At 42.9% G+C, this 16302-nt stretch overlaps 1 protein-coding gene across 1 annotated transcript; it reads left to right on the top strand.

The window, feature by feature from the left end:
• The first annotated feature begins 5191 nt into the window (after window positions 1–5191).
• Window positions 5192–14068, top strand: LOC134456353 (glucagon-1-like). The gene is made up of 4 exons (XM_063207723.1): window positions 5192–5384; window positions 5479–5584; window positions 11283–11431; window positions 13942–14068. Exons 1-4 carry the CDS (start codon window positions 5324–5326, stop codon window positions 13974–13976), a joined length of 351 nt encoding a protein of 116 aa, XP_063063793.1. The 5' UTR covers window positions 5192–5323; the 3' UTR covers window positions 13977–14068.
• Window positions 14069–16302: the final 2234 nt, after the last annotated feature.

Here is a 16302-nt window from a genome sequence, read left to right as displayed (position 1 = left end):
TTCAAAGATTCTTCACCATTGCTAGTGTACAAATCTAGACGCCCCTAGTGACTGCAAATTGAACTGCGGGACAGGGCGAATGTTGACATCCCAATTTATAACTCCACAAAAAGAAGGCAGAAAGACTTAAAACAAAAATCGGGGGTAACATAGTCAAATAATCTAACAAACAGCTTCCTTGACGGAGGTCTGCACTCTCAGAGTGCATTCTAGTTTTTATTTATTTGTATTTATGCTAATGTTCTTTTAAAAAAATGAATTGGTCAACGGGGGATCTCCAGCCACCCAGCGGGCATTGGAAGCCCTTAGGGGGCGTTCAGAAGGATACAGCTGAGAGGGGGCGGTGCTTAGTTGCCATTGGGGGGCACAAGTCCATTTTATTTTTTAATACTAAAGGGACATTGGCACGGTTATGATGAGGTCAAGGGTGCATTGGGAGGCTTATGATGAGGTCCAGGGGGCGTTTGTTCCAAAAAGGTTGAGAACCACTGGTCTATATAAAAAACACTGAAGTGTAATGTAATTGTAACAACTTATAACTTCAATAACCTGACATTCCTATTCCCATTCCTGCCCCTATTCTAATGGAAACCATGTAAGTGACTAGTGTTATGAATGAAGTAGACACTGGAATGCAGGCTTCTGTGGTATATGGAATCTAAGGCTATGTGTGGTTCATTGATTGTGTATTAGAACTAATATACAATCAATGGTGGTTATCCAACTGCACCCTCTTGTGGATAGGCTGAGTAAACATATTACTCCACAATCTCTCTTTCTCTCTCTCTCTCTCTCTCTCTCTCTCTCTCTCTCTCTCTCTCTCTCTCTCTCTCTCTCTCTCTCTCTCTCTCTCTCTCTTCTTCTTCTTCTCTTCTCTCTTGTCTGTCTGTCTGTTTGCTTGTCTGTCTGTCTGTCTGTCTGTCTGTCTGTCAGCAAGATAACTTAAAAACTTGTGAACGGATTTGACTAAAACTTTGTGGAGTGGTTGGAAATGAGCCAAGAGACAATAACTAATATACAATCAATGGTGGTTATCCAACTGCACCCTCTTGTGGATAGGCTGAGAAAACATATTTTACTCCACAATTACACACTCTACTCTACTATTACTATTCTCTCTCTCTCTCTCTCTCTCTCTCTCTCTCTCTCTCTCTCTCTCTCTCTCTCTCTCTCTCTCTCTCTCTCTCTCAATAATGTGAGACTTGGATCATCCTCTCCATGGCCAGACTCATGTGTTGGGGCCAGAAATTGGCCAGATCGAAGCTGAGGAGGACTTTGACTGTCCCCGGGTAGAAATCATGTAACTATAGAGTTCACACTTGAAAAAATTACCTTATGGAATTGACGACGTCAATCTTGGTCCCAAATAAGGAGAGGGTGGACAGGAAGGGATGGGAAAAAGGTGAATGACAATGTTGCCGTTGATGGTGGAAAGGGGGTAGGATTGGGGATAGTGGAGACAGGGGTGCAATGGGTGTCTGGCAACATCAGGGCTGCCACCAACAAAAGATGCCACCAACGGCGATGGATTATGACTCAATGGGCTCCTGGGCCAGACAACAAGAAAGTCCATGGCATTGAAAGTGGCAAAAAGATTTGAGAGCTTGAAGTAACTCTCGGCAGTTTAGCTGAGTTTGCGTGGTGCCCGGAGCATGCCTGTCTCGAAATCTACAGGTCATTAAAAAAAATGCTGTTAAACTGCCCTTCGCGGTGTGAATTTTTTCATCCCAGAGTACCAATAATGAGTACAAATGATAATGTGTCTCCTGTGGCACGTAAAATTTGATTTTCCTATGAGTACTTCTTTCACATGATGCTCGTTCGGTTCCGTCAGCCAGAAGTTACATGTGGGGAATTCTGACAGCCGACCACAAAAGTGGTTGGGAGAGTCACCGTTCACTTATACTTTTGACTAATTTAAGCATCAGCCAACTTAGAACAGTAATTAATTAACCTTTTCATTCTACCCTGTGTCCTTTTAAGATGTTTGAGAGGCTTAGTTGTTAGGGGGTTTCTCCTCGGAGAAAAAATTAAAATAGAGTAGGTCAATTTTGAAGTGCAATTTTAACACATATACAGTAGACTATGTCTTCACAGACATCTTTAACATCTCTCTGGAGCAAGCAGTCATCCCATCACTTTTCAAAGCTGCTACCATCATACCCGTGCCGAAGAAATTATCACCATCATGCTTCAATGACTACCGTCCTGTAGCACTGACGCCCATAATCATGAAGTGCTTCGAACGGCTAGTCCTGTCACACATCAAAGCCACCCTACCCCCCACCCTGGACCCCTACCAGTTCGCATACCGAGCCAAGCAATCCACGGAGGATGCAATTTGCTCTGCCCTCCATCCAGCCCTCACCCACTTGGACAATAAAGACTCATATGTGAGAATGCTGTTCATTGACTTCAGTTCAGCATTCAATACCATAATACCACAACAACTCATCAGCAAACTGGACAAACTAGGTTTCAGCACCTCCCTCTGCAACTGGCTGCTGGACTTCCTGATGCAGAGACCACAAGCAGTACGGGTAGGGAATAACACCTCAAGCACCCTGACCCTGAGCACGGGGGTTGTGTTCTCAGCCCCCTGCTGTTCACGCTGCTGACACATGACTGCACAACGACCCACAGCACTAACCATCTAGTGAAGTTTGCGGATGATACAACACTGGTGGGCCTCATCACTAAGGGCGATGAGACTCACTATAGAGAAGTAGACCTGCTGGCCAGATGGTGCAAAGACAACAACCTCCTGCTGAATGTCAACAAGACCAAGGAGATTGTTGTCAACTTCCAAAAACAACTGCCACCACTGACCATCGATGGTGATGCTGTGGAGAGAGTGAGCAGCACCAAGTTCCTTGGAGTGCACATCAGCGACGACCTCTCTTGGACCACCAACACTACATCACTGGTGAAGAAGGCCCATCAGCGTCTCTACTTCTTGCGCAAACTAAAGAAGGCTAGAAAGTGCTACACCCTCCATCATGACAACATTCTACAGAGGAACCATAGAGAGCGTCGTGTCCAGCTGCATCACAGTGTGGGGAGGAAGCTGCACGGAGAAAAGCAGGAAGACACTCCAGCGTGTTGTGAACACAGCGAAGAAGATCATTGGAGTACCACTCCCCTCCCTGCAGGACATTTACACCACACGCCTCACCCGGAAAGCACTGATGATCATCAAAGACACAAGCCACCCAGCACACAAACTGTTCAGCCTCCTGCCCTCTGGAAAGAGGTACAGGCGCCTCCGTTCCCGTACCACCAGGCTTGCAAGCAGCTCGATGCACCAAGCAATCAAGATACTGAACACTCAACCCACTCTCCCTCCACTGTCAGCCTCTAGCCAGCCAGGCCACTGACAACCCCCCCCCCCCATCCCCACCACCATATCTGCGACTGAACATTCCACCTGCACTACTACATCTGTGACTGAACTTTCAACCTGCACTAACTCAAAACATGCACACGCACACACACACACACACACACACACACACACACACACACACGCACACACACACACACACACACGCACACACGCACACACACACACACAAGCACACTGCACTTTCTGCACTAAACCCAAACATACACACACTGACACACAACTCATACACACACACACACACACACACACACACACACACACACACACACACACACACACACACACACACACACACACACACACACACAGACACACACCGCACTTTCTACCTGCACTAAACACACACACACACACACAAAACACACACACACACACACACACACACACACACACACACACACACACACACACACACACACACACACACACACACACACTGCTGCTGGTGTACTTGATAGACCCTTTTTAATATTTATTTTTCTTCAAATGCTACTATTACTATGTCAGAACGCTACAAAGGACTTTTAGAAAAGCACAACAAAATACCTCCTCTTAATGTATGTTCTCTACAAGTCTTCTGTTGTCCAGTCTTGCACTTTAAATGTCTGTATGAGCACTGTCTATGTCCATACTGTCTTATGTCCATGTATGAGTATTGTCTATGTCTATACTGTCTATGTCCTTACCTAGATTAGTCTATGTCTGCATGGGAAAGCAAGAAACGTAATTTCAAATTCTTTGTATGACCAGTGCATGTAAAGAAATTGACAATAAAACCAACTTGACTTGACTAATACTGAAGTGTGTTTTGTACCATAGCTTGGAGGCTTGAGCTTCTGGGCCCCCTTGGCTCTTGGGCCCCAGGGCCTGGGTCCAGTAGGCCCATGCAGTAATCCACCCTTGCCAACGTGGGGTTGAGGTAGGGGGCAGGAACAGGGGCAGGGGGAAATGGGATGTCTGACGTCACTGATGCAACCACAGAGGGGGATGGGGAAGGTACAGGGAGGGAGGTGGTGGGTAGAGGAGTGCAAGGGCAGGGGAGAGGGGGTGTATGACAATGTCACAAGCCCCCTGTCAGAGGTGGTATACCAGAGGTTGGCAGCTTCTCACATCCTCACACTGCACGGCTGCCAATTAACCAAACGGCAGCTGGTGACTCTCACTAAACCGGTGCACCCCTGAACCTAAACAGACCTGTGGCACCACACAGAAGCACCCGGGCCAACAGGAAAGGGCTTGGTAACCAGATGACACCATAATGAGCTAGAGGGAGAGAGGAAGTGCCATATTTGGCATCAAGGTGGTGTGGCGTGGTGTATTATTATTAGTATCATTATTATTAGCCTATTACTATTATTATTATTATCATTATTATATTATCATTATTATTGATGGTCTACCTTAGTTTGAAGTTGGTAATACCATTGCACAGTGTAGGACTACATACAGTTTTGCTCTGGTCTTCTACCAAATAAAAAGCCACTGTGTCTATGTAAATACTGTAGATTACAGTTCAAAATGGGATGGTGGATCACGTGTCGTGCATATTCAAGGATTTGACCTTGACCTTTTCCAGGTACATTTGGCGAGTTTTGCCAATACCAAATCCAGTCCTCCTCAAACCTCCAACAGTTTCAAGTGCTGTGAAAACAATAGCCTACATTTACTTGAATACGAATAACTTAATAAAATATTTTTAGAAATAAAATAAAACTTGGCTAAAGCTACGTTTTCTTCAGGAAAGGAAACCATTGTCTACTACACACTAACAAGTCAACTTCTGGTAGCCTATGACGCACGCGACTCACCTCAAACTACAGATTCTCCCTCCTTTATAAGATAGTCGACAGTTCTGCCACACGAATTTGGCAGTGGCACCTTGATGCTTTTCTTTGGCACAGTTGCTTCGGTTCCTTTATGACTTTCAACCCTCAAGGAAAGAAGACACTGCAAGTTTGCATCTCGAAAAGCACACAAGGTAACGGCATCCATTTCAAAGTGGACTCACGTAGCCTATTTGGGTGTTTTTCTGTGCGAATGTTTACATCGTCTGCGGTTTTCTGTTCTCTCAGGTGTCCACAAGTACAGGAAGATGCGCGGGCCATTTTGGAGTATTTTTATCTTCACGCTCTGCGCAGACACGTTGGAGTTTGTGATAGAAGATCAAACACGCCTTCGGTAATATTTCCAAACTTTCTACTCAAAGGTAGGGTAGACGAATGTTTCCCTTTACGTTTAATCCTAGCGGCCACAAGAATGACCTAATGGTCTTTTGGAAGCACCAGAGTGGTGAAACTGTAACTTGATGTTCTGTAAATTATTACCCTACACTTTGAAAACGACATGAAATAACACCAACACCAATAATCACCCTATGTTGAAAATCATGCTCATGTTTTTATATTGTGCTCACAAGAGGAGGGTCAGTCCGGTAGCCTGTTCCGAGAATACGGTTAATTGATAGACCTAAACCAGATTTCGTTAATCTTTAGAAAACATTAGCCTAATGAAAGCCGAACTGGTAAACTTAAACTCCCATTTTCATTTAATTGTGTTAAATGAACACCCCCACACACACACACACACACAATTAGCCATAGGCTATATAACAGACACAAATGAAGTCCTTTGAGTTCTCATAAAAGTCAAGGGTCCTTGTGCCACTAGGCCTTTCTGTTGGGAGGAGAGGTAAGGTAGCCTCTCCGTCCCATGGGTGTCCATAAACTCATTCCGCTTCTTGCGTTCTTTCCAGTTCATGATAAAAGTCCGCTTTGCCACTATATTGTGGCTGGGTTGAAATGGTGGTGCTCTTTCTAAGTGCTGCATTCCATTGTGACTGGGAGAATTGCATTCCCATATGTCACTTTCTCATTGACCTTTTATTAGTAAATTTACACATGGTTACACTGAGGACCGTAGTTTGTACATGACACAGTGCCCTTTCCTTTTATGGCTGTAATTCATTTGCTCTCCAGGTCACTGTGTGTTCCTATGTACACCCTTTTGACCATAATGCTTTAATTGTAGAATAAAATCTATTGTGGGTTAGAAAATGTACAACTGTCAACCCAAATTCTGCTTTCAAGACATTAAAAGCCACTATTTTCCATTCTGTATTAGGCCTTGTCCCATCTGGTTTGAAGGAGGACTTTCATCAATGTAGCATTGCATTTTATAACAGTTTGCTACACTTGTTCATTACATTTGAGATCATCTTGTATTTTCATTTATTTGAATCTTTGAAAAACTCTTTATTTTGCAAAGCATGTCTATTTGCATGGTTATTAATCTGACATGTGATACATGTAGGCCAGTGACGTGCGGTCAAGTTTATGGCTGGTGAGGCACTGACTTTTCCAATATCAGATTTTCAAATATATAATAGTATTAGTATTATTTGCCAAATAGGCCTACCGATAAGTTTCATATGTCATAGCTTTCTTAACATAAGGTAGGCCTACATATTAAAACATGCTGCATTTCCGTAGAGAAAATACTATTAGATCTCTCTCTCTCACACTCTCTCTCACACACACACACACACACACACACACACACACACACACACACACACACACACACAGGATTCAAACAGTGGTCTCACATAAACCACACAGCACCAAGGCGGACAAACAGGAGCATCACGGCGGATGCTCAAACACACACACACACACACACACACACACACACACACACACACACACACACACACAGACGATTCCAAACACTGGTCTCGCATAGACCACTGAGCACCACGGCGAACAAACCGGTGTGGTAGCTTGTGATACGCACCGGATTCTCATGCAAATGTACATCTACTTGTACCAAAGAAAGTGGATCTAACTAGCTCCACCTTCTTTGCTTGTACAAGGTTACGGCAAGCGATGTGGGACAAAGGTATGGCAGGAAGCGAATGTCAACATAAACAGCGATTACACAAGCTTCGATATGGTCACCAAATATGTTGGGACTGTCATTTATGTTATGCCTACACTTTGGAATTAGATCAGAGTCTTGTTGTTACACGGGTATATTTGATTTACCTCAACGGTACCCTGTACTTAAGTTTAATCGGTCCATCCCACAAGCAGAGTTAGAGAGAGAGTAGTTTATTTGTCACATACAAAGCCATAACCAAGGTTACAGCTTGTAGTGAAATGACGGTTCTGGTAAAACTCCACATCGTGCAGAAATCATTAGATTAAATGTCAACATAAATACACATATTAAAGAAATAAGTAGTATAGAAAATGTCCATGGTGTCAGATTGTTCATAGATTTGTCGATCGAGGCGAGAGTTGGACGCATCGCTTTACAAAGCAGACAGCTGTGCGGTGTCCGAGGCTCCTGGGTGGATATGGTGCTAGATGAGACGGAGACTACATCGCGGGTGGCAGAACTGCAGGCTATCACCCCACGCTATACACGATGATGGTCTCCACATTCATCTGGTGTCCGCGGACCTCTTGTAGACAGTAGTGCGAGGCTTGTCGGGATGATGTTCTTTCTCTGCCGGGCCGGTTGGTATGCGGTATTGGCTATGCGCATTCTGATCTCCATGGAGTTCCGTTGCGCTGCGGTGATCCGACAACATCGATTTCGATTTAAGGTCAACAAAAATGCAGACGGCAATAAATAGCACTAAAAAGTGCTGTCTAGAAACACATCGTCATATCTGTCCAAAATGTAGACTTCATATGGACTAAGTAGGTTTGAAGAGATGAAAAATTGCACGGTTTTGACGGAGTTACCAGAGAGGCAGCCAAACAATGCGGCGCCATACAGGGCACATGAGAATCCGGTGCGTATCACAAAAGCTACCACACCGGACAGAATCACGGCGGATTCTGTCTCTCCCCACGGGTCTCACAAACACAGGCCTCACACACATAGGAAACACTGGTCTTACCTTTACTCGTAGCCTACATCAGGTCCATGCGCCGCTCTTTCCGGATGAAAACATCCGTGACTGTCATAGCCTAGAAATCCTTGTCTTAGCCTCAGAAGCATGTCCTTCTCAATGCCAACGCCTGTTGCAACATGCAGAATGGCGGAGATCTCATTCATCAGCTCGACATAATTCCCACGATTCGAAGAGTGTGTACTCTCAGTCTCATCACCACCGCGAAACGTCAACTCCTGAAGCAGGTTGGCTGAATGAGACGTCACGGTTCTCCTTCAGCGTTGTGCATGCTAACGTTACTTTAGCCGGTGCTGTTCATCCAAAGCCACATCTAGCCTATTCCAGACGCCCCAAATGTCTTCAAAGCAATTTGGCATTGAATATGAGTAGCCGAGGATTGTGTTTCATGAGGCTCCTTGGTAAATTTTTAAGTCACAAAATCCAGTGCTAATGGTCTTCCACACATTCTCGCCGGTTGCAAACAAGAGACACGGATAACAAAAAAAAAAATTCTGTTGTACCACTCACTTTGAAATGATCGGGTCGTTCTAATCTTCTGCCCGGTCACCTGCAGCAGAAAACCCTTCAGCTCTGTCGGTCCTCCATTCTTTATCACATCTTTTTTTTCCCTTGGAAATCCAACTTTGAGAATGCTCTTAGTTTCGTTATGACATCCACTTCCATGGTAGCAGTCAAAGTGAACAAGCTAGCCAACACTAATGACACCGACTATTTTGAACTTCAGATTCGATATGATGTCACTGACCAACAAGACTCTCAACGCCAGAACGAGGTTGTGGCCAGACTGCTCCTAGCCGCACCACTGTATCTTTCAGTGGGCGTTATGCCAAAGCGTTCAGAGTAAAGAAATGATAATCACACGTAGAAAATAGTGAAACATTATCAGGAAAATGAGGGCACACCATACATATTTCTATTAAGTGTATAAAAACGTTTAATACAATATTACCAGGTTGCATACACAGAACGAGCAAAATGGCGCATGTGCTCAAGCTATGGGCACTTTGTATTTGCTTGTGATGTTGGCTTGATTATGTCCTCTTTTGAAAGTCGCTTTGGTTATAAAGCGTCTGCCAAATGCAATGTAATATAATGTAATGTAACTTAATGTTAAGGAGGGATTGCGCAATCCTGGTGAGGCAAGCTCGGAGCTGCCCCAAATTCAGCGTATTCGGAGCAATTTGACATGAAATGGGCAAATATTACGATTTTGGCCACGAAAATGATTGAAAATGATTGAAACTGTTTAAATACTGCACAAATGGTAGTGCGCAGATGCTCGAAAACAATAGTTGTTATTGTTACTATTATTCACATTTACTGCATCTCATCATTCTCATGTAGGCTGGTGAGGCACTACCTGCCCTGCCGTATTGGAGCGCACGTGCCTGATGTAGGCCTGTTTGGAATTAGGACTCCAGGAATACTAGTGAACTGCTATGGCATAAGCTAATGGGGATCCTTTAAGAAAATAGAATAAAATGCTGCTACCACTGTTTATCTTTACGTGTTACACCCCGAGCTTCAAACAAAAAGTTTCGCCACAGTGGGCAAAACGGTAGTGAATAACGAGTAAAGGACAAGCACTTTTGAAATACAGTCAGAATTTCGCGTGAAAATTTCACTAATGGGTTATTCAGTCGGATCTTGAGATTATAACATAGTTTGCATAATGTCATCTCTTTGTTATGTTCTGAGATTATCTTTTCTTCCAACAAATCCCAGCCTCCAATTTTAGTCTCAGTGTTATAGGCCCACTGCAAAGGATAACGTGAATTAAATGCAATTTAGTACAGGGTAGATGTCAGATAATGCTATTCCACCCCTAGACCGTGGTTCATTCAATTTTTCTGGCTAATCCTATTTTTTTTGTAATTCCATAGGAATCCATGTAATATTTTATTAACCTCCTTAAATCAGCTAGTGTGGAAATTGAGTGGGATGGATGAGATTATAAAAGTCAGTCTTGGTAAAAGGTTCATTTTAATCATTTCAGTTCTGGCCCAGAGAGATAAAAATAACAGTCTATCTCTTAGTGTTATCCCTCATAGACTTAAAGGACCTTTGCATTCATGCCTCACCGTGCAAGGGGGCAGCCCCAAATGGCGTAATGCCATATAGCCAGTAGTTATCCTTTAGTTTGGAAGAAGAGTAATCCAGGCTCTTCTATTGGATGATTTAGGACTACCCCAAAGTTAACTTACTGAACCAGTGTCTTGGAATACGTTTCAGTTCTGTCCATTGAAAATAATTGAAATGAACTAAGCACACTATCATTACAGTATGTTTGAGCTTTTTATGCATATACTTTCCAAAGGTTTTGTTTTTTGTAAAAAAAAAAAAATGTTAAAATGTATTCAATGCAATCCTATGGGACGTGAGCAATTCGCTGCTTGAAAACCGACTGTGTATTATCTCAGCGGTCAGTATTTTCACCGATTAAGTAACAAAACTTGAAATTGAAAAAGGCATCATGTTTGGTCATAAAGAAGGTCCAAGGAGTAAAATCCATGCACTGGGCCCTGCCGTGGCCTAACGGTAGGGCACTAGGTTACTACGCCAGCGTCCTGGGTTCGATTCCGACTTCCGATCCTCCCACATCTCTCTCTCTCACTTGCTTCCTGTCACCATCTCCTACTGTCCTATCAAATTAAGTAAAAAAAGCCCTAAAAAAATGTAAAAATAAATAATATAAATCTGTGCTCTGACATTTTCAGAAAAACAAAACTTGGAATTAACTAGGTGCAACTCAACTCAACCTTTTCTTTCTCCCTCTGGATGAGTCTGGAGTAAGGTCATATAATTTTGTACTTTTAGAATATAGCTTAGCTAATCTATCCCCTCCCAGATAATCATGCCTACCTTACCTTTGCTGAAAATATGGATGTCTTCGGACAAATTGATTGGTAGGCATAGTGTAAAGTGATAATCAATTCCTACCCCCTTCTTTAGGTGGTGGTCTTTTCAAGTGGAGGATGGACAAAACATCTCCCACTACGTGAAAAGGCACTCAGATGGGACGTTCACCAATGACCTCATACATCGCTGGGATAAAATTAAGGCCAAAGACTTTGTTTCTTGGCTGGCTAGCACCATGAGAGGTAGTAGTCATATTTTGCTGTTTTAAACCCCTGTTTCTTTAACATTGAAAAATAATGTATGTGTGTAGCATAACAATGCATTTCTAAATGATTCCAAAGATGGAAATACCTGAAGAAACATGTACAGTTCACAGCAATGTTTGTGATTTTGTGATGTAAAAAACAGTAATGATTTTTATAGAATTAAGTTTACATTATTAAAAACTACAGCACATTCCTATGGGTATTGTTTAGGCCTATAATTTATTACATTACATTTTGCAGCTGCTTTTAGACAAAGCAACTAACAAATACAATCAAGGACATAATCAGAGCATGCATAACTTGGAGATACAAAGTGCACCAGAAATACAAAAAAAGAAAAGAAAAACAGAACAATAAGTCCAGACACAAAGTAGGGTTAGTTATTATGTTAAGTACATTAGCACAGGGTTAGGTAGAGTACACACGCTCATGCAACATTCCTTAGAGATGCCCCAGGTCTGGGCTCAGGCATTAGTGCAGTAAATAGTCTTGAGATATAAGAGTCTTTACCTGCTTCTTGAAGGTAACTCAGGTCTGTTTCTAATGTTTCCTAGAATCAAAATGCATGTTGTGGATGAGCAGCCTACATTAGCTATCAAGATCATTTTGTTTGTGTTAAACTTGTCAGTCAAATCTTTGTTTAGAAAGACTATGTGACATAGTCAGTAATTATGTTTTTTGTTAGTCCATTCGTCTGAGTGGAAGTAGTCCCAAACTACATATCCCATGGTGCAGTGCAACAGACTGCAGCAAGATGCTATGAAGCGCACTCGACTTTGTTGCTGTTGATCGACGTTGACAACGTACGTCAGCGAGAACTTGTCGTCACGATGTGGGTGGTATGAAACACTGTGCATTTAAAGTCGACCACAAATGTGCACGAGACGATGCGCTTGCACCGGTTTGAAGTACTATCACACCACCAGGTGTGGGGGGACAGATGGAGAGGAGGAGCTGCTGAACTCGGGTGCAATGCAATCTTGTGAAGGGATGTTGGACAACGAGCCTACACACACATGAGTGAACTATTGGCAAACCAGTTCAGGAGTGTGTCCCCATGGAGGTGGTATGCAGACGAGCAGCAACGGGGATAAGCAACTGCGGGAGTTGCAAGGTCCGTCTGCAGTCGCATTGATCCCGCGATAGTTTCACACCATGTGACATGTCACCTCGTTGTCGCACCCCAATTCAGATCCTACTCCCCAACTCCCCCCCCACCCCTCCACACACACACACACACACACATACACACACCTCACATGTAGTGTGATAGTAGATCAAACTGGTGCGAGCTCATAGGCTCTTGGAAATTAGTGGTCGACTTTAAATGCACTGTGTGTAATACCACCCACGTCGTGACGACAAGTTCTCGCTGAAGTACTTTGCAACTGCGGTCGACCAAATCGAATAAGGCTTTTGCCTAAACCAGTCGGTGCATTCGATTTCACACAACGTCTACACCCGCATGCAGACAGCAATGCATCCTGGACTGGAAGTGTTGCAGGATGGTTAGAAATCTTGTCCAACTTACCAAATTTCAGTTATTACTGATCCCCGTTGATGGTTGTTGCATGGGCCTGCATACCACCTCCATGGGTGATGCACCCTTGAACTGGTTGGCCAAAAGTTCACTGACGTCTGTGTGTGGACACGTTGTCCCACACCCCTGAAAAGTTTGCAATGCACCCCATTTGAACTCCTCCTCCCCACACGTTACATGTGATGTGCTACGTAGATCAAACTGGTGCAAGGTTCATCATCTCGTGCAAATTTGTTGTCGACTTAAAATGTGCTGTGTTTAACACCACCCACGCCGTGATGGCAAGTTCTCGCTGATGTGGGCTACTTTGCAAGAAAGAAATTTGGTTGATGTTGTGCTAAGTCGAACGCACCTATTTTTTGTATGTTTATGGCAGGGGTTCCCAAACTTTACCATGACAAGGCCCGCCATATACTGGTAGATTCCAGTCAGGCCCCTCCTTACATAGGTCGTGCCATACTATTTTTTTCTGTGCATCCCCTTTCACAACCATAGTCTATGTTTGTGTGTCAGTGCTCCATTGGGATAGGCCTACGTATATAAAGTAACGATAATGGTTCTGAGATGCACTACGTAGATTATTATAATGCAGTTCTTAACTAATGGGAATATTGTTAAGCTTATTTTTTATTTATTTTGGTGTACATTAATTATTTAATTTAAGAAATTTTAATATTTATTTTGTTTTGCTACACTTTTGCTTCCAACTTGCTGCGGCCCCCTTAGCATCCTACTTTGGTCTGTGACACACTTCAATAAAATGACATTAAAACCATGTAATTAATCCAATTATGTACTTTTTGGTACGTTTTGTTCTACATGAATCTAAACCAAATTATTTCACGTTTTTGTGAGGGGGGACTCTCACAAAATTATTATTGTCATTTTGATTTTGTAGTCCAACGATAAATAAAGTCTGTCTAATTAAATCACATTCCAATTTCAGCCGACAGGAGTGAAGTGTCCATGGCGATGGGATGACACCAAGATAGCTCATCCTCTGCTCTCTCCGTTAAAGTATGTTAAAAAAGCTTCCAAAACACTAATAAAAATGTTTGCTTTGCCCCACGTCATTTCAGAGATCTGTGATTTTAATTTTTGTTCACACTTGATTTCAGGTTATGTCCTACAAAACATACACGTAATTAACCTGGCTCTCAACAGATGAATTAAATGTGTTTCTGTGACTGTAACACATCATATGCGGTGGTTCACAATATTCCTCTTAGTCTCACAATCTCAAAGCCTTTAATTGTGATATTTGTTCAAAGCCTATGAAGTGATTGTGTCATAAGAATAGTGTAATTTCACTTACCTATTACTAACCTAATGTTATTACAAATGTCATCAGGGAAATACACATACGCTACATATGTGATCTAAAAACAGCTGCCTGGAGTGAAGGGAGTGTTTTTTTCCACTCCCTATTTACCCCCTTGCACGCCCGCACTTAAAATAATGACAGACAAACAGGCAATATTTGTGTCGGCAGATTCCTTGTGTGTGTGAATGCAAGGCAGTGGGGGTGCCTGAGTGTGCAGTGACCATATGGCATGGGAGGGCGGATTTTTACCATGCTCCCTCCAACACAGCTGCAGCCTCCTCGTTCCACCACAAGAGGACGTATTTTTGCCATGCTCCCTCCAACACAGCTCTAGTTTCCTATTTTCACCACTAGTTGGAGCTGTAGTGTTTGGAGAAGACTGTCCATCATGTTCACCATGAAATACTACTGTATGCCTCATGTGTCCTTTAAACTAGGGGTGTGAATGGGTGCCCACTCCTCCTTCAAATCCTTCTAGCTCCTCTTGCCATTTTCCTCTGGCTTCTTACCTTGGTATCGTCCCTCCTCCGTGGAGAACAATAAGGCGTTACCTCTGTTGAGCAGTGTGAAGTGTTTTTTGGGTAATTTCCTCCACTCCATCCTGGTAACTAATAATAGAATAGCTCATGAGTTGGGTTTTTGCAAGAGATGTTAAAAAATAATAATAATAATAATAAAAACCTTCAGTCACAGATGGTGTTATGCCTTGTCTCACTAGGCAGGAAGCTGAAGTAAAGGTAAAGTAAAGAGATCTCAGCCCAAGGGTGGCAGCTATCAAATTAGTTCCTCCCATCCTGTTGCCTGTGGCCTTGTGGCGCAATGCTCGACGTCATTGATGATTAAAGTATTATTTAATATCTTGCAAAAGCACAATTTAAAGGTCATTATCTCATTGCAATCGATGTTGAATGGGGAAAAGCCCGCCAAAAGTTGCTCTACCGAGGTTGACGGCAGGGAAACCTTATTGTTTTCTACACTGCGACGGGACAAACACGAGACAAGAGCCCACAAATACCAAGAAAGGATGGGAGGGCCTAGTTTGAAAGGCACCCCAAGTGTATCATGAGTGGATAAATTCAAGGGCCTACCAACTCCTTCCAACCCCCCTACAACCACCCCCACACACGTTAGGTAGCCATGAAGGTGGGGTTGGGGTTCAAAACCATTTTCTTGCCTGCAATCACTCAATAATATATAGTATGTTGTGCCAAAATGAGGCACAGCATTTTGCAATAAGGTCAATCTCAGAAGCTAAATGGTTGGTATTTCAGCAGTTAGACAACTGAACTTGTTTGGCTAGGATCTCACACTCGTTCCAAGATACTATTTTTAGAAGTTCCAGAGCTTGGAGTGTGATTGGACCTTTCCGAAAGTGTTTCCCAGCCATGATCTCTGAATGTGTGAAGACACACTGCTGTGAGAGTGGGCTTCAGCTTGCATGCTCTGACAGTAGGCTACTGTATATCACTCGGCATGACTGTGAGATTTGTAGAAAAGTGTAAAGGAGGCTCTAATACTAGCGGTAGTACAGGCCATTTGTTGTAACTCTTTGGCGGAACCATTGTTTTTTGTGTATAATAGGATATGTGCAGTACTTGAGACTGCAAAGTGCATATGCATATTACAAGCTACAGTGTGTTCTTATGGTGCATACAAGACTCATCACAAGAGTTGGCTATTGTACAACAAATATCATAGATGTCATTCCTAAGCAGTAGGCTACTTATGAGGAAAACAATAGGCTACACAGAAAGTGGCCCCCAACAGACCTTAATCCAGACATCAGTCGCTGAGTTACTGCAAAGACTAGTGTGGTGGGAATGTTCAGACAATGAAAGTTCTTTGAGCACCATACAATATAATTTGGAATTCAGAATATTGCATTGTTGTGGAATACATTCTTTTTTATAGAATGTTTAAAAACCCACCCTTAAAAGGTTTTATAATAGACATACACTCTGCTTGATAAACCATTAAACCATA

Source organism: Engraulis encrasicolus, chromosome 10, assembly GCF_034702125.1.
Source record: "Engraulis encrasicolus isolate BLACKSEA-1 chromosome 10, IST_EnEncr_1.0, whole genome shotgun sequence".
NCBI classification, from domain to species: Eukaryota; Metazoa; Chordata; class Actinopteri; order Clupeiformes; family Engraulidae; genus Engraulis; species Engraulis encrasicolus.
The sequence above is the reverse complement of the archived record's forward strand: the minus strand, read 5'-3'. Positions and strand labels throughout refer to the sequence as shown.